At 41.1% G+C, this 24,951-nt stretch overlaps 1 protein-coding gene across 1 annotated transcript; it reads left to right on the top strand.

Moving 5' to 3' along the window:
• On the top strand, positions 1 to 24,683 carry LOC139282888 (serine/threonine-protein kinase 4-like). The gene is made up of 11 exons (XM_070902792.1): positions 1 to 107; positions 3,749 to 3,829; positions 5,047 to 5,175; positions 6,522 to 6,636; positions 6,907 to 7,071; positions 7,505 to 7,672; positions 7,890 to 8,027; positions 8,419 to 8,550; positions 8,988 to 9,198; positions 18,124 to 18,275; positions 24,525 to 24,683. The coding sequence occupies exons 1-11, from the start codon at positions 64 to 66 to the stop codon at positions 24,681 to 24,683; spliced, it is 1,494 nt and encodes a 497-aa protein (XP_070758893.1). The 5' UTR covers positions 1 to 63.
• The last annotated feature ends 268 nt before the right edge of the window (positions 24,684 to 24,951 follow it).

Below are 24,951 nucleotides of genomic sequence, written 5' to 3' on the forward strand. Positions count from 1 at the left end.
AGCTTGGTCAAGTTTGACTGCAGACGATTGAAAGGACTCTTGAGTTTACAGGAAGAGGACAACATGGAGAACATGGACAAAGTACAGATGAGGAATCACCCTCGCAGGTAACGTTATGCTAATAATGAAAACACACGGGCTGATATCTGACATCCTCATTGATTTCTATCCGTCTAGCCGTTTGGGTTGAATAGCAACTTCGTATAGCTGGTGAGTGAGTTATTACATAACCGACTCTCAGAGAAAACGAGCTGGCTAATAGGAAATTAACGCAAAACGGAAACGTTAACAAACCGTTTAGCTAAACAACTTCTTTATCTCATGGTCTTCAGTTAACTTTCCCACATTTTTCTTGCTGCTCTGCGAATGAAATGTGTTTTATTTCAATATGACTGTATGGCTGCTCTGCTGAAGCGAATAGGACCAGAACATTTTAAAGTAAATCTCTATAGAAAAACCTTTAAAGCTGCACACGAGTCCAGCTCTTATTGAATCAGCATCGGTCTTGATCAAATCGATCAAATCCCTGAGCTTTGTCACCGTCGGAGCCCTGCTGATCCTTTTAATGCCTTAACTCTGTTTGCAAATATTGACTTAACTGCTTTAATCTCGGTAGATTTAACTGAATCAGCTCAGAGTGAATAGAGGCTCAGTCGTTCATCAGGTAGTTACACACACACACACACACACACATATATATATATATATATATATATGTGTGTGTGTGTATGGGTTTGACAGGTTGCCAGGTGTGTTTCCATGGCGACAGGACTGTGAGACGTCAGACACCACAGCAGGTTTTGTGACAGGACAATGAGGCCTCTGGAAAGAGTTCAGATACTGTGGTCAAAATCAAGAAACGGGTGAATTGATTCAGATGTAGTATAGATAATGAACTGCTGTCTGTGACTAAGTTAGTTGTCATGTTTGTGCGCTACTGTCCAATGCAAGGCAAGAATATGAATACCTCAAAATCCCTTCAGTGGTTTGTTTAAATGTGTTAATTCTTAGGATTTTCCACCAACAGTCCTAATAATTCAGGTTGGCGCTGAAACACTTCGCCAATTGGCAGAAATGTACTATTCTCATAATGGTTAAATGGTCATTTTTCAAGCACAAATGCCAAACGTTAGCTGGTTTCAATGTCTCAGATGTGAGGATTTGCTCCTTTTCTCTGTTTATATATGATAGTAAACTGGATATCTGGGTCTAGGTTAGATTTTAAAACATTGATCAAACAAAAGAAGGTATTTGACTCTGGGAATTTGTCATTAGAATTGTTCACTATTTTCTGACATTTACTGAAAAAACAAAACAAATTAATTTAGAAAATGATTGGCAGATCATTTGTTTTATGAAAGCAGTCGTTAGTTGCAGCCCTAATTAGGGTTTCCCCCAGGAAATTGTTCAGCCAAGGTGGTAAGATCTCGTAAGTAAGAAGATGACTGCTTAAACAGTGGACACACTCATTGGATATATCGCCTTTGCTGTGTGAAACAGCACCTCTGCTCTTTCCCCTGAGTATTTGAGGATCTGTCCTCTCTTATAGTTTTTGATGATCTCATAAAGCCTTAAAAAGATGTGACGAGAAGCTCATTAAAAGAGGCGCACGTTCAGTTTGTTGTTTAGAAACTTGTTTGTTTGCTGAGTGTGTTTTAACAGTGGGAACTGAGGAGTTCCTATTCTGTCCTCTTATCAGGAGGATGCCGGTAAAACACACGGCTCTCTTGTTATCATGTCTGCTCACTCATCCAGTGTTTCCTCATTAAGTTGATGCAGGAGTTTATAGATAAATTTAGCCTTTTATGTTGAGGCAAGAAGTTAGTTTTTTTCCTTTTCAAATTGTTTAGCAAGAGCAGCAATTTTGAGTTCCTGCAGCTTTTTGTTTTATTTAATTTATGACTCAATAATAATTTACTTTTTTATTTAATTTTTAAAAAAGGTTTATTTAGGTATTGAATACCTGATTTACTTTGGTTGTGCCCCGAAACAGCCCACCTTAACAGTTTTAATCAAAGGTAAATTGAAGAAGGCTGCGTTTATTTTAGGATTTCTAAGTACGTAACTGATCCGTGTATCATGGAAGACCAACATTACAAGCAGCTGTAAGTAATGCTGAACGTGAGATCAGTCGAAATGTGACAGAAATTTAAAATAGAAGTACTCGAAAAAGAAACAAGAAAAAGAGAGCTGAGGAAAAACATTGGACTTTTTAATTTTAGTAATGTAAACATTTGGTGTGTCCAGTACTTTTAGCCGCAGCAGATACACACATGCATTTGTAGAAGATCACAGAGTCCACTTGAAATGCAGATTATGGGCTGCTAAGGTAGATCAGCATTTCAGTGCTCAGCTCTCTGTTTCCTCTGTGGCTTGTGGCTTGAGGTCAACATGCTGTGCGTCTTGGTTCATGGCCGTGCAGGGCAGAGAATACAATTTGGCCAAGAGGCTTTAAAGAAAGTCAGCTGACAACTTATCAACGGACCACTTGACAGCAGTTTGATGACAGTTGTGTTTTAGAGCTGGTATCTTGTACCAGTCCACTAAGCAACATATTAAATAAAGACCTTTTCTGTCTTCAAACACAATCAAACACACCCCAATCTGCGACCGAACTGTTGACGGTGGAGTTGCATTGTGGGTAAAGTAGGCACACGGAAGAAGAACGCATGGAATAAAAAAAATGACATTTCTTGTTTGATTTTGCTTACATGTTTTTCCTTTTGTTTTACTGTCTGACATATTTTAGAAGTGCAATGCTAAACTGGTGAATTATTCATTTAACATCTGTGCTAAAAGGGCCAAAGCCTCAGACTCAGACGGGCAGTAGTGACAGCTCCCAACTACCCTTTTCTTTCTTATTACTCAACAGTAAATTGATCATAGTTTATTCTGTAGTTCCAGCATTAAGACCGCTTTCAGTGCAGAAAAACCCAAAGTGAGGCAGCAGTTTGTCCTTCTGTCTTTGATTTAACTTCGTCTGATATTTCGAAGAATGACTCGTCACAAGCTGCATCTAGGACATGTTTGGATCTATTTTTGTTTGTATCCTGAGACTATTTTTGTCTTGTCTTGGCATCTCAAACATCTGGAGGAGTTTTGTAGTACTGCTCACATTCCAGCAGAGAGCAAAGGCAGACGGCTACACCGAAGAGAAGGATGAATTAAATATTCTGCCTGGTTCTGATTTATTAAGTTGGCACATCCTGAATTTACACATGAAGACTTAGGAAACAAGAAAAGCTGTTGGTGATACTGACTCATGATTCCTTTTATTTACCACCTCAAATGTTGGCATTCTGAGATTTCAAGCTTTTTTACTGTTTAACTTTTATGTTTCTGCTGAACTTAGAAAAAAAAAGACTTTTTAACTTTGTTTCTGCAGTCATTCTGTCTAATTTATGGCAGATTTATTAGGCATTATCAGTTAATGAATATGGACGCATGAATGAGCAAAACATTCTCTTTACTCTTACACCATTTTTTAAGCAAAACATATTCGGTTCCAGCTTCTCAAATGTGAGGATTTGCTGTTTTTCTCTGTTTTTCATCACTCCAAACTCATTATCTTCGGGTTTTGTATTGTTGGTCAGACAAAACAAAAGACATTCTTCACTAGGGAATTCAGGGAAATGATTGGCAGATTCATCAATAATGAAAATAATCCTTAGTTGCAGCCCTACCCTGAAATATTGACATTGTTGTAATTTACTCATTTGTCCCTTCTCCACCTTTTCTGTCTTTACAGGCAGCTGAAGAAGCTGAGTGAGGACAGCCTCACCAAGCAGCCAGAGGAAGTCTTTGATGTCCTGGAGAAGCTGGGTGAAGGGTGAGCCATGCAGTCCAACAGTCAGACGATGGGTGACGCAGCACAGTCCTGATAGATGGGGCCGCCTGTATTTCCACATTTCTGTCTGTCTCTGTATTTAAATGGGATGTTAGTGTTTGTATTAATAAACTTTTCTTTCCTCTTTCTCTCTTCTATACTTTCTCTGCCTCATTTCTTCTCCTCTTTGTCAAACAAAGTGAGCCCATCAACATAAACATTGCCTCTTCATATCCTGTTTCTCAACGCACTTCCTGTTCTGAGCGGCTGATTGACGCTCTGTGTGTGTGTGTGTGTGTGTGTGTGTGTGTGTGTGTGTGTGTGTGTGTGTGTGTGTGTGTGTGTGTGTGTGTGTGTGTGTGTGTGTGTAACTGCTGTCAACAACTAGCACTCATTATTGACCCTGCAGTGACTGTAACTCTGTGTGTAGTTTCTTTTCTTGCAACATTGCCACACTGGTGTTAATGAAACTAATATTCTCACCAGCTATGTTTAAAAGGTGAGAGCAAAGTCAAAATGCGAAAGAAGCCTCAGGAAAGAACACCTAAGTGACAGATGTTGACAGCTGATCAGTTCCTCATGCTTTAAAAGCATACCACACCTGCCGGTGAAGTTTCCCTGAGATACTAACAGGAAGTCCTCATCCTCAAAGCCTTTTCTCTCGTAAAAGTGAAACCTGAAATACTTCCATTATGGCAGAATCCCATGTTGTGTAACTTTCAGTCATACAGTATCTCTCTCTCCTGTCACACTCTTGAAGCAGTCAGAAGGTTTTTCCCTGGCATCTGTTTGAGCACCTCATCATGACTAATTACTGTCGGTTATAGTCGAGCTTTAGTCAAACATTTAGTTTAGTCATACGGGACAGAAAACAACTGTGAAAGAAGAAGTATTTGTGTGCACACAGCTGGATGTGGCTGCTAAGGTGTAACATTTAACAGTTGTTAGAGCCTTCAGGTATCAGGGTTTTATTTGATCATTCCAGAAATGTTTGATTTGTGCTGCTTTTAAGTTGGAATTATACAGACTTTATAACTGAGATTCATGTGTTTACTGCTGCACAAAACACAACACACTTTTACTACAATTGGTACTATTACATACTGTTGCCTGCTGCTAATAGACTGACTTGTGACCAGCGGTTTATTGATGACTGATTCATTCACAGGTAAAGCAAACAACTGACACGACATGTTAAAGCTCTCTGTGTGTGTCTGCAGGTCGTACGGATGTGTGTTTAAAGCCCATTATAAAGAGACGGGGGAGATTGTAGCCATCAAACAAGTTCCCGTGGAGTCTGATCTTCAGGAGATCATCAAGGAAATCTCCATCATGCAGCAGTGTAACAGGTACTTGCATGCATGTTTATGTGGCAACAAATGTGGTCTTAGTTTTGACAACACCAGGAACAGCATCACTGGTGTGGTCAGGGCTCTCCCACTCATGTTTTGTGGAGGTGGGCTACCTCCATTGAACTCAAACATAATAAGATTTACAAATATGTTTGTTATAAGAGAGCAGTGGTTTCTTTCATATGTTTATTATTATTATTATTATTATTAATATTATGTTTGGTTATATGGAATTTAGGACACTTTACAATAATTACTTTCATCTGGCAGACGCTGTTGTCCAAAGTAACTCACAATAAGTGCTTTCAGCCTCTGTGGAAAGAATCGCACATCAAACAAACCCTTATCAGGGTTTTTGGGGGGTTTCCGATAAGCAAACACCCCGACTCCTCCCGACTAAATGGCAGTTGTCACAAAAACCTTTAGGGGAACTTTTAGGGTTTTGACAAACTGTTTGGAGTTTCAAAGTTTCAGTTTTACTTTAAAACCAGCTTAATTTTTTCACATAACGCTGTGAGTGTTGGTGTGTGCGTGTTGATGTTGTGTCTGACAAATCACCCAATCATATATAATACCATGTGTTTTTCCTGACACGTGGTGATTTTGAAGTAATACCAAAAGCTTTAAACAACAAACGTGTCTCATTTTGTTGTTTGGAGAAATGACAAGAACACACATTAATAATCAGTGATAAAATGAATCGTGACAGGTGTAATATGTTGAACATAGCTGACAGGTCATCTGTGACTTTTATATTACAGCATAGGTTCACAGTCTGTGGGGGGTGTCCATATGAACATCGAAACAGGTTTTTCTTGCTGTAATGATTCTTCCTGTTCACACTGGACATCATCGTTCTGTGCAAAAATTATATTCCAGAGTTTATCTGAAGCGAATATGTTGTTATTCTTCCACTGCATCTCAACAGGGAATTTTATACACACAAGCAGACTGATGACGCCATCTTTGCTTCAGATAAACTTTGTGTATATTTTTACACCAAAGAAGGACTGTGGATTTTGTCCTCCATCACTTACATTGGAAGCATCATGAAGCCAAGCTTCAGCGTTCATATGGGCACCTAACTGTTTTAATCCATACGGCCATTTCCTGCCGCTTGTCCGGCGCCGGGTAGCGATGGTGGAGATCTTGTTTTAAAGACAGAGATTATGTGTTCGGTGTCCATGTTGTGCTGCAAGAAATTAAGACTATCAGAGAGGGGATCATATTGTCCTGACGGCTGGTGAGCTGGAGGCAAATGCTCTGCTGTTACCGAACAAAGACACTACAGTCTTGTACAATCTGATGCTCCATCATCCTGAGTTTGATCTCCATGTGTTCAGTCCACATGTAGTGCGTTACTATGGCAGCTACTTCAAAAACAGTGACCTGTGGATCGTTATGGAATATTGTGGAGCCGGATCAGTGTCTGATATCATCCGAATACGCAACAAGACGGTAATATAATACTCAAACACACACACACACACACACACACACACACACACACACACACACACACTCACAGAGCATAGAGTATGTGTGTAAGTAAGTGTTATTTGTACTGAAGTGTGTGTTTATGTGTCTACATGGAAAAAAGAGGGAGACAGAAACTCCACTGCAACACACTCTACACTTTGACGTATTGACGATATTTTGATGTATCTCTCATTGTGTGTGTGTGTGTGTGTGTGTGTGTGTGTGTGTGTGTGTGTGTGTGTCTTGCAGCTAACAGAAGAGGAGATAGCCACCATCGTGCAGTCCACTCTGAAGGGTCTCGAGTATCTTCACTTCATGAGAAAAATCCACAGGGACATCAAAGCAGGCAACATCCTGCTGAACACAGAGGGTCAGGCCAAACTGGCCGACTTTGGAGTTGCTGGACAACTCACAGTGAGTGAAAATCACGTTACAAGAAAAAATTCAATGTATTGTTTTATTGTGCTTAATGAAAAAGAGGAAATGGGGGTCAAAGAAAGAACGGTTCAAGGATGCTTCACACGTTGATGAGAACAAACTGGAAGGAGATTTATTGCAAACATGACGAGTGATGCACTGAATCAGTATCGGCTTAGATTATGATCTTATTAAGAAGAACAGGTATTTATTTTTAATAAGATTAAAAAGAAGCTTATTTTGATTTTATAAACCTTCCAGTACAATATGTCTAAAAGGGACTGGTGTACACGACACTCCCTATAAACACGCTCTTTCACTCCGAGACGTCGTAGGAAGTTCTCCACAGTGACACAAATATCTATAACCAGCTTGGATTTGATGATCTCCCTCCTCCATCATTTCCCCTCTCTCCACCTCTCGTCCTCAGGACACCATGGCGAAGCGAAACACAGTCATCGGCACGCCGTTCTGGATGGCTCCGGAGGTCATACAGGAGATCGGCTACAACTGCGTGGCTGACATCTGGTCTCTGGGAATAACAGCTATAGAGATGGCGGAGGGGAAGCCGCCCTACGCCGACATTCATCCCATGAGGGTGAGAGATAAAGTAGTGTGTGTGTGTGTGTGTGTGTGTGTGTGTGTGTGTGTGTGTGTGTGTGTGTGTGTGTGTGTGTGTGTGTGTGTGTGTGTGTAGATACTAGTGGGTCAACTTCCTTTATGAAGACAAAAAGAGGGTATATTATTAAAGATGAGTGTTTCTCTCTGCATGCACACCTTCGTCTTGCTCTACTGACTTATGTTTCCTCTTTCAGGCTATCTTCATGATTCCCACCAACCCTCCTCCAACATTCAGGAACCCAGATGTGTGGTCTCCATCATTTGTAGACTTTGTCAGCCAGTGTTTGGTGAAAAACCCAGAAAATAGGGCGACCGCCACACAGTTGTTACAGGTAACTCTATGGAGAACTCTACTGCTGAACCTGAACTGATCCTGAACTGATAGTAGATGAAGCGTTTGGTTAGAAACCCTGAAAACGGGTCCACAAAATTACAGATGGTACATTGAAATCAAAAATATTAATTACACGGTTGAGTAACAATCTACAGTATTAATCAGGGTACACAGGTATTATACCCTTATTCATCTTAATTTGTTTATAATAGTACATATACCTACATTTTGCTTTAGCTTGAGCACTGTCTTAACTAATAAAGACTGGATATTCACTGTAGTTAAGCCATTAAATTAGGCATGTCGCCTACTAAGGAAAATAGAAAATGTGTTTGCACCTTTCACGTCTCGTCAATCTAACTTTTCTCTCTCATTCTTTGTCTCTTCAGCATCCGTTCATCAAGACAGCCAAGCCCAACTCCGTCCTCAGAGCCCTGATCACAGACGCCATGGAGATCAAACTGAAGAGACAAGAGGAGGCAGAACAGAGAGAGCAGGATGCAGAAGACGATGACAATTCGGTAGGAATAATCATAAAATATGAAGTAAACTGTTGACTGTCATCTGCTGTAGTCGAGGACTGAAGTTGAGGCTGAAAATCTTTAACTAATGAGAATGTATCATTAAACAAATGGACATTTTAATACAATTCTATTTGCTGTTGGTAGTAATTGCAGTTACAGTTTATCTGGATACCCATTCACTTGCACAGGTCCAGGGCAAACAAGCCAAATATCAGAGAAAAGATCAGAAAATAAGTGAAATTATTTTACATATGAAAATATAGATTTAGATAGTGGCTTATAATGAAAACACAAACACAATTGTCTGATGTTGGTGGGTTTGATGTTACTGGCAGAAGAAGGTATATGAAGATCAGTAATCATACATACTCCAGATGATTCGTGCTCACTTGACTTGCGTTAATAAAGCTTTATCTTCTGCCGATGTGTTCCAGGATGAGGATGAGGTTGACCAGGGGACGATGGTGCGGGCAGGAACGGGCGACTCAGGAACCATCCGGGCTGCTGGTTCATTAGCAGGTTCACTCGGTGGTACGGCACGGACTATGATCGAACACGAGGACACTGGAACCATGCAGTTACAACTGGGGACCATGGTCATCAACTCTGATGATGAGGATGAGGAGGAAGCGGGTACTATGAAAAGTAAGACCCTTTAATTACACTCACATGCGGTGTTGATCAGTCATACATGATGTCTGTCAGTCACAATTGAACGTGTAGAGATGAGCTGCACTAATACGTGACAAAGGCGATGAGGAATTGACTCCCAGTTGACTGAAAAAGGTTTTAGAGGAACCAACTGATGAGGAACATCTATTTTAAACAAGTTACTCTGTGGGCCGATTGTCACTACATCTGCTTCTCTTGATAGAGTGTAAATCTGCTCGAAATCCAAGGTCAGAACTGGTTTTGTTTCAGATTGAATTTGTAATCACCACCGTTGACTCACACACTGTTTTGAGTCGCTCTAGTCACATCACACGTTACCGAACACGTGCCGTAGTCGGTGACGACTGCTGACCACCGATAGCCAATGAAAAGTTCAGTGAAGTGAGGCGGATGTTCTTTATCAAAGAGCTTCAGTGAACAGATGTTCATGTTTTTGTCCTTCATTAGGAGACAAAGATTTTATGAATCGGCTGCTTGTTGTTCATGTGTGTGGTGTGGTCTGCTGTCATCATCCAGAAGAGCAGCTGCAGAGTTTCTTTTTTATCCACTAGAGGGCACTGTGTGACCGTCACACTGAGTAAAGTTCCCTGACTTACCTGTGAACTGGAGGATCACTATTATACTACGATATAATAGTAGAGTTTGCAGTACGGTAACTGGACAAACTGTAAACCGGCTGTGGTCCCGAGGGCCTAAGTGAGGAACAACATCTCTGAAGCATTTGGTGGCTGGCAGAGTCGACAAACGTATGCCCGGATCCCACTTAATACAATGCATGCAGTACCTTCTGCTGGAGCGTGTCAGTTCTTGAGAGATATGTTGGTGCTGCCTCAGTCTGTTGGAGTCTTTTGCCGTGTGGGAGTTGTAAGCGTTGGATGTATTGGGTGCTTTTGGAAGGCTGTCTCAATAAGAGTTGGACTGTGTTCATCAGTGCTGGCAGTCTGTGGGTGTGTTTTATGTGTTTGTTTTTATACGCAAAGAATTAACCCCAATTAGACTCTACAGAGTTTGCATGTGTGAGTTTGTGTATCCTTGTTTTTGCTCTGTGTGACTCCAGTAATGCACGCCACTATGTCACAATATTAAAACTCCGACACCACATCTAGTGAGATTTATGTTTAAGCCATGGGAGGCTTGTAGCATTAACAGCCACTGACAGGAGTTAGCAGCATTTGGATGGTGACTGGGGTAACTTCCCACCCTGCAGAGCTCTGCTGAAACAATCTGAGGTAATGGGGACTGAACCACAGTGTAATGGGCTGTCTGCAGAGTAACAACATATAGTTGCACTAATGTCCACTGTCAGTGTGGTAAATAGCTACAGGACACTGGTGACAGTTACTACTGATGGATAGCTAGCTTGAGTGCTGGAGTACAGTCATACAGTTACATACATACAAACTTGTCAAACTCCAATCTATAGGATCTTCGGTTTTCTATCCCCCCAAAAAAAGGGGGCGTGTCCATGACGTTTTACAAAATACCCGTATGTAATCTCTGAAGCACATACTCATAAATACACACACACACACACACTGTCTCCTGTCTGATGTCCTACTATTGAGTTAGTATGGATCTCCACTGCTGGCAGTTGAAACAGCATTAACACAGGAACATTTAGAGTTCACAATTACATTAGTACCCCAATATCCTTCAGTCGTGTGTTTGTGTGAGTGTGTAGATCTCTGTTGTGTCCTTTTAATGTGTGTGCTCCAGCCTGTGTGTGTGTGTGTGTGTGTCCCAAACTAATGGCCACAGTCTGATGCTGAAGGGGCCTTGAGGATTGAGATAAGGTATTGGATCAGATATTGATCCTCCTTAATGGTACTGAATAATAAAAAGCCTTTTAATTTACGCTGATTAGCCACTAACCCCCGCTCACTAGGATCTATGTTGGAGACCTCTCGGTCGCTCTCATTCTCTTCTGTACTACTTCTCCAACTCATTCACGATCAGGGTGGATTTATTAAATCAAAAATATACAAATGCACCCAGCAGGATATTCAACTCAAAACAAAATGTCATTGGTATACTTCAGGATTCCCTGGCCCACTTAGCTTTTAGCTGTATTTTGCCGTCAGACAGCGTAAACTTAGATAATGTGACATTACACTGAGGTCAGAGCAGGAGTTTTTAAAGTCTGACACTGTGGTCCCCCTCCCAGTAACACTACACTGTTTTGCTATGCCTGCAATGTTATTTTATTAAAGCCCCTGTGAATGTTTCCTCTCTTTACGTGAGCCAGTCCAAGTAAACCTAGCTCAAGATACTGGTCATCATATATCTGGCCTTTTGGTTTAGTTTCAGGCTGCGATGCTCTTGGTATCAAAAATCATTTAATTTAGCTTCTTCAAGTACTTTTTAATTACCTCCAATTAGCTGTGTATCACTGCTGCTGACCGTGCTTATACGTGGGGGAAAAAAATCAGTGGCCAAACTATAATAACTGACTTCCTGTTGTTTTGAACACCTTCATGCAGCTAATGGAGGTAATTAAAGGGTACGTTCACCTCACCTCTCTCCCTCCGTGGCCCCTCTTTCAACTCTCCTGTCTTTGAAAACCTCTGACGTGGAGAGGCAGCTTGAAATATCTTAAAAATGGTTTAATTTCTGTTTTGATGTCAACCTGTCAGAATCTAAAAGTAAAGTCATCTTTATAGATCCATTGTAGAGGAAGCAGAGATACAGCTACACAGAGCGGGATCCACTTTCCGAGATCTCTGATCTGATATTGCATATAAATACATTTCTGCTCAGTTTGTGCTTCTTATACATGTTTTGAAACTGAGCTAAATTACAAGGTTGAAAACTCCTGAAATGCTCCTCTGAAATGTAAATAAGTGTGATTGGTGAAGTTTCCACAAAGTGTTGTCTCTGATAGAGATCACGTCTCTTTGCTGAGTCAGACAGATGTCATACTGTGGTTTTGGCAGCAGCTCAATTCATTTCAAGTCACGGGCTCATAAAGTTACAGTAATCTCTTCTGAAGTCGGACTTTGAGAGAGGGATTATGCTGTTTTAAGATATCAGTTCAGACATTTATAGCGGCTGAGCTTATGATATATTTTTAGGGTTTTATTTCAAAATGTAGTTTTGAACCAGGCCTACGTTTAAGAGTGCTGTCAGCGGTGGATCTAGGGTTTAGGTACAATACAGCTATTGTTATACAACTATAACAAAAGGTGGAAAAGCGGCTTATATGAACAGCAGCTGGCAGCCTGAAGTGAGAGTGATTCGGAGTTTCCATTTGTTGTTTGAGATGCATGTAGATGGAACCATTATGTTGACCTAAATGAATTATTTAAGTTTTCCATCTCTGAGCCTCAACAATGTTCTCTAATCTTCAAATGCTTAAATGCTTTGCTGGACCATAACACTGGCTTTAGCGTACATGTTCTTATATAGCAACTGAAGTACAAACAGCAAAGTGAATTTAGCACACTACAGTGGTGTATTTTCTTTAACCTTTAACCCTCTCACATCTCTTTACTTAATTAAAGTTTCATTTTGTTTTGGGGAAGTAGCAGATGGGAATCCTCTGTAGAGTCCACGCTGGTTTGGCCTTCACTTTACTTTCTTAAACTTGTGGTTTATGTTCAGCCCGGTTTAGAGGCTGCGGCAGACACAAGCGTTAACACTGCTGGAGCTCAGTTGGCACTCTGCAGTCTCTCTGGATGAACAGCTACCTCATTTCTTGGAAACTATCGTCATTACAGTACCAGTGTTAAATCCCACCAAAAAATGAGCCAGCTTAACCTGATTCACTTGGGATGTCGTAGTGGTTGGATTAGTCAGGTCAGTGTCTGAGCAGAGAGAACAAGATACTGGGCTCGTCAGTGGGTGACCAAGATGGACGACGAGTCTCCACTTCCTCCCACTGTCAATCCTGCTAAACTCTCCCGGATACAGCCGCTGCCATCGTGCGCTGGTGACGTCATTTGGAGCCAAAATCTGCGCAATTTATTGCATCAAATAATTAATTAAAACCAAACTGATCAGAAAAATGAACACGTGAACAAACACAAGTGTGATAAGAACCACCTAAAATGACAGAAACCATCTTTAGAATTTATTTGACGTGTTCTTTGATTTTTTTTTAGTCCCATCCGTTATCATGGAGGGGGCGGGGTTTATGACCTATACTGCAGCCAGCCACCAGGGGGCGATCGAGATGTTTTGGCCTCACTTTCAGGGAGCTGCCATGTCGTCCATCTTTATATACCGTCTATGGTGGCAAACAGTAATGGCAGAAACGTTCTTCTTTTTGCAGCTGATCAGGCAGCCTTTCCAGGCCTTTCAGTGTTCAGTGATGCAATTTAATATTATAATTAATTGCCCTATTGCAATGAAATATTTCTGGTTGATGTTGCTTCCAGTAAAAAATACTGCAGCTCTTCCTCTTTTCCGTTCCCTCATCATGCAGTCTTTCACCATCTGCTGTCACAATGTGGAAAAAGGACGAAGGCCTAAATGAGATCTGTCAAACAGATGATTTCATTTTAAAAAGGCGAATGGGTGTGGCAGTGGCTCTGCTGGGAAATCAGGACATCACAAACTTCAATCAACCTCCTGACTTTTGAAGTGTCTTTCAGCTGCCCTCATCTTTTTGTCTCTACAGTTTACTGATCAAACAGATATTCACTTGCAGGCTGAGAAAAGGTCGTGTAAAAGTCTTCATGCAGCTTCTTTCTCTACATCCTTGCTGTTCCTTCTTACCCTTCTCCTGAGTTCACTCTGCAGTTGGTCACGTCACCAGCTGTTTCTGTTTTGTTTGCTTTATCAAGTAGAGATATTTCTCATCACCCATCGAAAGGCATGTGGTCTCACTGAGATGGGATTCAGGCCAAATGTGGATGTTGTGGGTCAGGAGGTCTGCTCAAAAATGTGCTTTATTTAAAGTGTGCCTGGTGGGTGTTATAAAACATTTAAACTAGACTACATGAGAATTGGACCAGTATCATGATCAAGTGTTCCTTCTGTTTGTCAAAGTCCTCAACTCTATGTTCTCGTGATGTGTTGAAGCTGAAGTTTAAAGTGAAAAATCATGTTTTAACAAGTTGCGGGAGCCCATTTAAATACTTAGCAGTCTAACACTTACTCATGTTGTGGCTACATGTTTTTTAGAAGAAGCCTGTTTGAGCAGAAGTTGGGTTAACACATCTTAAATTGAGTTACATAACAGACAGATTAGCAGGGAGAAAGAAGGAAACACAGCAACTTTCCAAACTCAGGAACTGTGAGATTGTAAAGATCTTCAATGCAGAATCCTCTCACTTTAATAACTGTGTGGACTTTTCTTACCCTTAGACCTTCCTCTTGAAGATGTGTGGCCTTGATACAGTTGTGATGCTAATCATCACAGTAACGAGTTCACTTACACAACAGTTCCCAACATGTGACAGAAAATATATCATAGAATGTATACATGCAGAAGTATAAAAACTGGACGGAGGAAACCCTGCTCACTAGCTTGCTTGCCTCCACATGGGGTTGGCATAGCAACCAACAAAGCACAGCAGGTCACAGTTTATAGGAATGCGAAGCACAGTTGGAAAGAGTCTTTGACCAGTCAGATAATTGTTCAAGTTACTCCGCAACATCAGATACCAGACTGGAATCAGAGAGACGTTAGATCATGGATTTTTATGGGTCTGACCTTCTTTCATCTGATTGTGTTGAAAAAACACCATATTGGGAAAACTGCGGCTGGTTTCCTTAAACATGACTTCTCCGAGGTCCACGCTCTTGGCAGCTCAATCCAGTGCGGAGGCACCTGGCAGCAGAAATGGAGAATAAACAGCCATTAATTATTTTACAGTCAGGGGGAGCCACAAGTGAGATCAGCGATGAGATGTTAGGGATATGCTAACTTGAGCTAATGTGAGCCAGCAACTTAATGTCTCGGCATTAATCATCATTATCATTATCAACCTGACAAATTCTGACAAATATAAGGTTCGGACAACAGATGGCTTGTTTCCTTGGAAAAGTTTAAAGCTGCATTTACCACCGGTGGGCAGATGTTATTTATAGTGCTGCAGGAATTAGTCCTAAAACCCAGAAATGAGTTTTTACACTTCCGGTTCCCTCGTCTCAAAGTCAGTCAGTTTCTTGATGGGTTTTCAGTTGAAATAAGGTCTGTTGTTAACACAAGCTTAAGAGATTTTCATGTTTTGTTCTACGACATAAAATACGTCAGTAGATACCCCAAGATATAAGATATAAGATATTAAAACCCTTCTGCCTCCTGGATTCTTATTTTTTTATCCGACTCTGAACTCTGGAGGGAGCAAACAAAAGAGATTTTAATCACCCGAGACAATAAAGATAATTTAATGAGCAACAACTTTGACCTTTCTAACATAAAAGCTACACATATTCTATGTCTTTGATTAGTACAAGGGGGTACGTCACAATTCTGGCATTATAGTTATTACTTGTCCATTTATATAACCTGATTATTGGCCATTAAGTACACACATAAACCAGCTCTAATTTCCTTTTGCTATGACATCAGATTTTCCCCTGTCCAGTGGGTTAATAGAGGACTTTACTGTCACGTTAAAACAAGGCTGAGAAGAGCAAGATGGTGCTATAAATCTATTCTCCAGTTCATTACGTAATACAGTGTAAGGGTCAGCTTAATGGACTATTATAGAAAGTCAAGAATGTGAAGTGCTTTTCACACCATTCACAGTGTGGCTGTATGTGAGCGTCCTGTACGTACTGTAGGGGTTCAGCCTCTAACAGCACAGCAGCTTATTGAAGCCATGAATCAGAAGCTGAACTACACTGATGCATTCATTGATTTGCTCCACTCATGGACTCACTGGGGTGAAATTAAAGATGCAGACAAGGATTTGTCCAATGAACCGAGTGTAGTCTCAGTAACTCCACACACTAATTATCTCTATAGCTGTTGTCTTTTCCATGGAGGTATCCAAACACTAACACATTCACTCACACTACACACACACTGCATAAATGTTCTCTCAACGTTTCTCTTTATTTCATCGGATCTTTTTTGTTGTGTATCTTCGCAGCTCTTCATGTGCTCATATTGTGAATCTATGTTTTTTTTTTTTTAATCCTTAAGCTTAATCGTCTAAACACATTTAAACTCATTCACAGACGAGAACAAACACAACATCACAGTGAGCTGTCTTTACTTTTCCATTCGACAAAAAATATCGTATGTGTAAAAGTTATTGGGGGATGTTGTCACTTGTTTTTTAAACAGATGTGACTGAAAGTTGAAAAGTGAAGCCAATGTGAAAGTGCCTTAAACCTGCGTTCTTTCTAATGGCCAGCAGGGGGCGTCTCCACTGGTTGCAAAAAGAAGTTTTTATGGATTATTATGGATAATTAAAATGTCAGCATAGATAATGGTCCTGCTGAGAGAGAACGGAGAAACTGTTGTTCCTGAGTTTTAACACCTTTGGGAATTTAATCAAATGATGCACCATTACTGTGGTTGTTGATAATAAAAAAAATCAACTGAAAGGACATTAGGAATAAATATTCATCTAAAAAATGTATCACCATAATCAATAAGGCTGTATTTTCTCCATTTTACAAGATTGAAGATGAAGCTGCACGCCACACCAGGCTGATCACCTTTAACCTGATCGTGGAGTCCATCGCATGTAGCGCACGCACATTAACATGCATTCAGATCTGACTTTTTGTCTTTGTCGACTGTCTTTGTCCCTCTGTGTCCTTCATGTCTTGTGATACGTTAAAGTCTCTGTTGTCTTTTCTTTTTCCATCGCAAACTTTACAAGTCTCAGACCTCAACACCTGGCCAGGTGACTCACCGGTATTGATCAACCATTGTATAAAGTTAGCACCGATTTATTATGGTGATCTTGTTCCGCACTTATTGCCACTTTAATAATGCATCATTACATTGATCCCGGATGGGAAATTATCTTTATGTTAATCTATTCATGCTCATGTTGGAGTGCATCACCCTGTTGAGGATTCAGGGACTTGCCCAGCTTGCTGACATTTGTGTTTGCATCTAGATCTTTTGGTTGAAGATAGTTTCCATTTACTGTCTTCCCTTCTGTCTTTGCTTGACAAATCACCTCTACCTTGTAACTTTCATTTTTAGCAGACATACAGAAATGTTATACACGCTGCGAGTGCACTGTATGTTTGCTCTAATTAACTGCATGTGTTCAAAAAGGGTCAGCTCGTATTTATTTTGCTGAAAAGGAAATAAGATTCTTGGATCTTCTTTACTTAAGTTAAACAAAGGAGGGCTGTCTTTACCATAAAACAAATAAAACATTAGTCCAAGAGCCACGAGGAGAACTTTCTATACGCACTGGATTAGTTCTTCTGTACTGCGTCATCTCAGAATAATAACATCTTGGATCATGATGTGACTGTTTGACTATGTAATGCAACATTATTGGCTCCTTTAGGAAACTTAATGAGTAAATAATGAGAGTAAGAGAATGGAGCGGCTGAAAGGAAGTATGCGTACATTATGTAAACAGAAATATATCTCTAATTATAGCTGCCTCTGTGGCAGCAACACTGCTGTTTAAAAATGAAATATCTTCCGTGTTTGAACACTTTCATTACCTCACCCAGAAGTATTAAACTCAATATTCCCACCAGGCCCACATCCTCCTGCAGGGACAGCAGTAGGACGTCTGTGTACGGGTGGGGCTGCACTTCAGCGGCTCTGTGTGTTGACTCTGAAACGTGTCTGAGATATATAATGAATCACGTTTTGTCCACTGTTGAGCTTAAAGGATGTCTTGCTGTAAACTCTTGTATCTGTGTCTTTGTGTTGACTATAAAGCTGGTTCAGCTCCAGCACCACTGAGACAAATTCCCGTGCATCTGCTGTCATAAAGTAAATGCTGATTCTGTGTCTCACAGGGAGAGACGAGACGATGCAGCCGGCCAAGCCGTCCTTCCTCGAGTACTTTGAGCAGAAAGAGAAGGAGGCCAACAGTCATAATGATGGAGGAGGAAGAGGAGAAAACAATGCAGACAACCGCAAACTGCCCGCTGAAGGAGACCTTCAAGTGGTGAGTTAGAAGCTGTGTGTGTGTGTGTGTGTGTGTGTGTGTGTGTGTGTGTGTGTGTGTGTGTGTGTGTGTGTGTGTGTGTGTGTGTGTGTGTGTGTGTTCTACATGGGTCCACTTGGTTCCCTGTAAAGTGGTGCCTGATGGTACCAACACAGCCAGCAGTCTCCATCATCGTCTTTGCTTTATAAAGCACGTTTCAAACACAGAGCTGATTCAGTGTTTCATATAGATGCTGTTGGAAGCATCAACATTCAAAAAAAGAATAAAATCAATTAAGATTTCAAAAATAGTCATTAGATAATTAAATATAAATGAAGGTCACGTTCTCCCTCACTGGTCAGGTTTAGCTCTGCCTGTGGACAAGGTTTCGTTTCAGCTTCAGGACACGCTGCTCGCGTCACCCAGCGTCTGTCTTTAAAGTGAAACTGTTTCAAGGTTCATCGCTGTTCTGTGTGCGTAAATGTTAAATGTTGAATAGGGGATACGGTGCAGATGCAGCGGATACAGCCACAATAATCATAGTGTGAAAATCTGACACCGTCACATCCCTGGCTCCGAATAATCGAGACCTCACCCTGGACCCAAGTCAGACTGGATCCACATCGTATTCAGTCAGGTAGGGTCTTGCTCATGTCTGTGTCAGTATGTCCAAAACCCGAATGAATCCAAGCAGACTCGCTGTATCTTCTGATCACATCGAGTTATAATCACGGCAGAAAAATGGGTTTTTGGACACAGAGTGTGAACTGTGAAAGTCTTTTTAGATCAGGTCTGAATTTGTCCTCAAGTCCAGTCAGATGGTGTCTCCATGGTTCTGTCTCAGACCGGCCTGTGAAGACCTCTAATGTAAAGGACTTCTGAAATAACTGATAAAGTAATAAAACCACATTATTAAAGGTCGTATTTCACTTTGTCTCTCCCCGTTTTAGTTTTGTTGATATTTATAGTGAAAAATAGTCGTTTATGTGCCGCTGTAGTTTGACTAACTTTACTCTCACTTTTCCGGCTGCCGTTACGTTTCAGGGCAGCTGTCTGAAGCCTCTGTGGAAAGCTCTCACCGTGAGTGAAAGAGCAGAGGTTGTTTGTCTTGCTCACGGACATTTAAGCAGGACAAATGGCTGCTGCTGGAATTAAATATTAAATATGTGACCTTTTTAAATACGAGGTGGTTTCTCTACCAGAGCAGCCTGCTGCCTCCTCAGCTTTAGATATTCAGAGGCCACCGAAGCCTCTTCTTTCTCATCTGTCACAAAGCACAACTGAAAGAGATATATATCGGAACAATAAACCTTTGTTTCTCAAACAACAGAGCCACCATTTCTTGATAGTAGTGATTATTAAAAAGCAGCTATAGTTGGTGATGTAGCGACGGTGGAGTAATGCGTGAAATGTTATGTGGCGGCATGTAGTCGTTGTCGAAGTGTGTTTCTATAGAAGACCAAGATAGTGTGTGTGTGTGTGTGTGTGTGTGTGTGTGTGTGTGTGTGTGTGTTAGCTCTGTGCCAGTGTGCGTTTGAAGTTACACTAACACACAGTGACAGGTAACCGCTGGCTGACCCTGATTTTCACTCAGGTTCTCCTGGATCTTTAATACTGTAAGTGTTCACTGAGAACACACACACACACACACACACACACACACACACAGCATCATCTTCAATAGGTGTATCGCACACTGAGCACTGTCAGATTAAATGGATGTCACACACACCTCATGTTATCTTCAGTAATATGATAAATAATAATAAACTTTTCAAGACAAAGTTCAAAGTGCTTCACATGGTTGAACCAGGATGGAAACATCTCAGGAGGCAATGAGGCGAATAATAACATCAGACCATTAAAAGAAATAAATCAATTAAATGGAATGAAATTAAAACGATGATAATAATGGACCTTATAGCATTTAACAGTGGAAGTACAACACAAAATGTCTGTGTGCTTCACGGCACCAGTTCGAGTAAAATCAAATAGGCTTCACTTGACGACACAAATCCCTCCTGGGGGGATTTATTGTTCCATTAGACTTGCAAATGTGAAGATAAAAAGCTAATTTCTTCTGGGATCTTTAATACTTTGAGGCCTCTTGTTGACAGCTTCATGCTGAATGTGTGTAATTTTAGATCTGTCTGTTGCTACCAGAAGTTTTTTTTTTTTTCTTAATGTAGTTATCAAGAACATCGTCATGTCGGCTGAAAACTCTTCAGCTTGTGGTTCATGCATTTAGACGTTCTCAGGTAACCGTCACAGTTCATAAACCGTCATATTGAGACACGTTCTAATGTTTTATAGTATTTTAAGCGTATATTTAGCTGCCCCCCATTTTATCTGTATGCTTCAGCCAGTCCAGTGGTGGAAAGCACTAATCTTCATTATTCATGAGAAGCAGACGTAGAACAACCGATCTCCTTCAATCACTCCTTCTGTCCTCTCCCCTGTCCTCTTTTTCTTTCTTCCCTTATTGGATTTTCTTTTTTTTTTTCCATCTCCCACCCCCTCTTGATCCTCTCTCCTCAGATCGTAGTCTCATCTAACGGCCCCCGACAGAAGGTTAAATCCCACGCAAACCCATCAACAATTAATGAGCCCATCATCCGTCGCATGTTACGTCAAAGTTTAATATTTAACTTCTAGCGACATGTCAGCTGTGTGTTTGGTGTCCTGGTTTTAGCAGTTCATCCATAACACCCAGTAGACTGCTGGGTTTCATATCGTCGTGTGAACCCTGAACAGAACTAGAGACCAAGCTGGTTTAAGTTTTGGTTAAATGGACGTGAGGCCACGTGTGATCCGATGTCTTCAGATAAATCATGTATGAGTCAGACGTTTTAATGTTGCTGTGAAGGAAGATCTGTAATCTGATTGGAGGGTTTTGGAGTTTGTAGTATTAAGTTGATAAAATTCTAAAATCCTTAATAGGATCATTTGTTATTTTTGAGTCTCTTCATCAAAATGATTCCTCACAAGAAACTGTGTTCATGTTCCTCATTAAAACCAGTGAGTGTTGCTTTCAACGAGCCGGCCAGCAATGAGATGGTAGGAAATTCAAACCTTTTTAAACACCTGCAGCAGCAGATTTTTTGGCTGCCTGCAGAAACAAGCTGTGAACACAACCGTGACACATTATCACGGTTTACGTTATTATGGAAACGTGTGAGCAAACAGTTTTCTGTTTAGACATCCAGCAGTCACAGGGGAAACCTCAGCTCTGTTTTTGGTCCCAACTAATAGCTGAGAAAAATGTGTCTTGCTGCTAAATGCTTCTCTACGTTCACCAGCCAGTCGTTAACTGAGTCCGTCTGCCTCTGATGCGGAGCAGGAAGTCTACGCCGGCTTTTTAGAGCTTTTTCTCTGAAAACGGCTCCGATGAAAGCTGAAGAGACTGAACCAAAATAGTAAAGTTATGAGCCGGAACAAAACAAAACAAGGAGCTGGGAGACACTTAGTGATGTTTGTCTGTGGGTTCATCACTGCGAGCGGCTTCTTCCACATGCAAGTTGTCCCAAGTACCCCCTCAGTCTCCATTTCCATATCCTCGTATCTTCATTATGTTCTTTCATCACCTCCATTTTTATTGTATTCATCCAGTCAAGGATGAAGGTTTACGTCACATGAAAAGATGCACGATTTCTTACCTTCAGACCAAACCTCTGAAACCAAAACCCGATTCTTGCTTTTACCTTTTATTTCTTTTCCAGCCGCAAAGTGATTAAGATATTTTAAAGCTCTGTGTTTTCTATTGAATGAGGAAGTGTGTGTGGTTGTGTGTGTTTGTGTGGTAGTGTGTGTGGTTGTGTGTGGTAGTGTGTGGTAGTGTGTGTTTGTGTGGTAGTGTGTGTGGTTGTGTGTGGTAGTGTGTGGTAGTGTGTGTTTGTGTGGTAGTGTGTGTGGTTGTGTGTGGTAGTGTGTGGTAGTGTGTGTTTGTGTGGTAGTGTGTGATTGTGTGTGGTAGTGTGTGGTTGTGTGTGGTAGTGTGTGGTTGTGTGTGGTAGTGTGTGTTTGTGTGGTAGTGTGTGTGGTAGTGTGTGTGGTAGTGTGTGTGGTTGTGTGTGGTAGTGTGTGGTTGTGTGTGGTTGTGTGTGGTAGTGTGTGTTTGTGTGTGGTAGTGTGTGGTTGTGTGGTTGTGTGTGTTTGTGTGTGGTAGTGTGTGTTTGTGTGGTTGTGTGTGTTTGTGTGTGGTTGTGTGTGGTTGTGTGTGGTAGTGTGTGGTAGTGTGTGGTAGTGTGTGGTAGTGTGTGGTTGTGTGTGGTTGTGTGTGGTTGTGTGTGGTTGTGTGTGTTTGTGTGTGGTTGTGTGTGGTAGTGTGTGGTTGTGTGTGTTTGTGTGTGGTAGTGTGTGGTTGTGTGTGGTTGTGTGTGGTAGTGTGTGTTTGTGTGTGGTAGTGTGTGTTTGTGTGGTTGTGTGTGTTTGTGTGTGGTAGTGTGTGGTTGTGTGTGGTAGTGTGTGTGAAAGAGAGAGTGAGCATGACTGTCAGATGTTAGTTCAAATACTAAATGTTTAATGACTTCAAGTGTTTTTCTGCGTGTAAGCAAAACATTGCATCTAGCTGCAAAGAATGGGCTGTAGTGGCAACAATAAAACGTATTTCAGAAGGAATAGAAATACCTTTTATTTATAATTTTTTGCGATTAATTGTATTTCCCCAATATGACGACCCTACAGAGGGAAACCTGTCTTAAACCTGAAATCTGTAACTGCTGGTTCATCTAAACCTGAAGATACTGCAACCAGAGAATTTGCAGCATTTTTGCTTAAAAATAACTTAAACGATTAATCAATCATCAAAATAGTTCCTGTGGATCGACTCATCGATTAGTTGTTTCAGCTCTGAACGTATTGAAATGTTTCAGAAGACGTTTCTCTCACCGCTCGTGCCGCTTTGATCCACTGAAACAATGAATGACGTCGTATACGTGGAATATTCCTGTAAACGATAAACTCAATTGATCACTGAAGGTATATTGAATAAAACTGGCTTTACAGTAAATGTTGGTCCAGATCTATATTTAAAGGTTTCAAACTGATTTGAGGTTTTGGCCCTCAGTGTCTGTTTTACCTTGACCCTGGTGTAGTCCAGTTGTAGGACCTTCACGGTTATCCGCCGGTGTTATTTCAGCTCCATCGATTGTGGGCAGTAAATAACTGGAGAGCGGAGTGCTGCTGGTAAAAGCTGAGAGGGGGGATCCCCCGGGGGAAGAGCTGCAGCAGACATCAGGTCCCTATCTGAGGCCTACAGCAGAGAGGGAAGAGATTGAATAAATGTCAATAGTTGTAGCCTTTGAAAGCTAAAACAGATCCACTTATCAAGCACCTTGATTATTCCTGACATGTGTGAGATATTTTTAGGTTTTGGTAAAGACTTTCTTAAGTGTCCATTAATGGACTTGGAGACGTTCGATCCTGCGTCATCAGTGCAGCTAACTAGCTTCATATCCAGCTCTGAAACCTTTTTAAGGTTATGAAATACTGCGACATCTATGAGGCAGTGAATCTGGGACATGACATGAAACCTGACTGCAGAGTGCAAATGCAGTCAACTCTTATTTGGACAGCTGAGTTTGTTTAAGACGGTGACAGTAACAGATAAATCTCAGCTTGGAAACAGCAGTTGACAAAACAATCTCACCTCAAGGTCCATTCTGAAGCTTTGCTGAAGCTTTCGATCATAGTACATGGTCTTCATTCTCAGATAGAGTCGTAGACGTTAAAATATGCAGATTTGTCTGAACACTTTAAGGTCTTCTTGTCCTCGTTGGCTTCAAAGTTCATTGCTGACTTTTGAAACCGAAGTTCTCCAGAAGAGAACACATATTCATTTTGTGATTGTTCACTGTGTGCTGTAATGATTACGGAGTCATAATTATTTATTGATTTATTTGATAGGGACAGAGCGCGTTAATGAACATCAGTATAATGATGCTGGAGTTTACATCCATAGTCCCTACACAGGTAACATTACAAGTGGAAATACACAAATACAAATATACAAAGCAAAAGTCTGACAGGCCGCCAACGCAGGGATGAAATAAAAAATCATGAAAAGTCATGAATGTTTGAAAATTGTAAAAATCACTTGTGACAATTTCCGTAAAACCCAAAACACGTTTTCTTCTGACCAAAAGTAAAAACAGGAAAGTGTTCAGTTCACTGTCGCATTAGACAGAAAAAAGCTTTATTTGTAAGTGACAGTAAACAGAGAATAGTGTTCGCGACAGATAAGAATGAGGCGTCTGATGCGTCTTTGTGCAGGTGAGCTCGTGGTCGGTGGAGGAGCTGCGTCTGCGTCTGGCCTCTCTGGACCCTCAGATGGAGCAGGAGATCGAGGAGATCCGTCAGCGCTACCAGGCCAAGAGAAAGCCCATCCTCGACGCCATCGAGGCCAAAAAACGACGGCAGCAGAACTTCTGAGGCAACGACTGGATGTGTTTTATCTCTTGTGGTCTCGGCAGCAGGTTTGTGAACATTTCTCACAGCTGCTGAGGTCCAAACTAACGGCTCCGTCGGAGGAGACGTCGTGGTTTGTAAAACTGTGCGAGGACTTCTGATGATCCAACTGCTGAAGACGAAGAGCCGTTCTCTGTTTGACAGAATATTATTATCGTGTGTTTGATTTAAGATCCATGTTCCCTCTTGAGATAATAATTCAACAACTTTTTTTGTTTTGTTTCTGGTTTTA

This window comes from Enoplosus armatus, chromosome 3 (genome assembly GCF_043641665.1).
Source record: "Enoplosus armatus isolate fEnoArm2 chromosome 3, fEnoArm2.hap1, whole genome shotgun sequence".
Lineage (NCBI taxonomy): Eukaryota > Metazoa > Chordata > Actinopteri > Centrarchiformes > Enoplosidae > Enoplosus > Enoplosus armatus.

Excerpts from the sequence above, each read along its gene's own strand:
- LOC139282888 (XM_070902792.1), top strand. The coding sequence starts at position 64 with ATGGAGAACATGGACAAAGTACAGATGAGGAATCACCCTCGCAG. Across the intron at positions 7,072-7,504 it reads GAGTTGCTGGACAACTCACA|GACACCATGGCGAAGCGAAA; the intron begins GTGAGTGAAAAT and ends TCTCGTCCTCAG. Across the intron at positions 18,276-24,524 it reads CTGAAGGAGACCTTCAAGTG|GTGAGCTCGTGGTCGGTGGA; the intron begins GTGAGTTAGAAG and ends GTCTTTGTGCAG.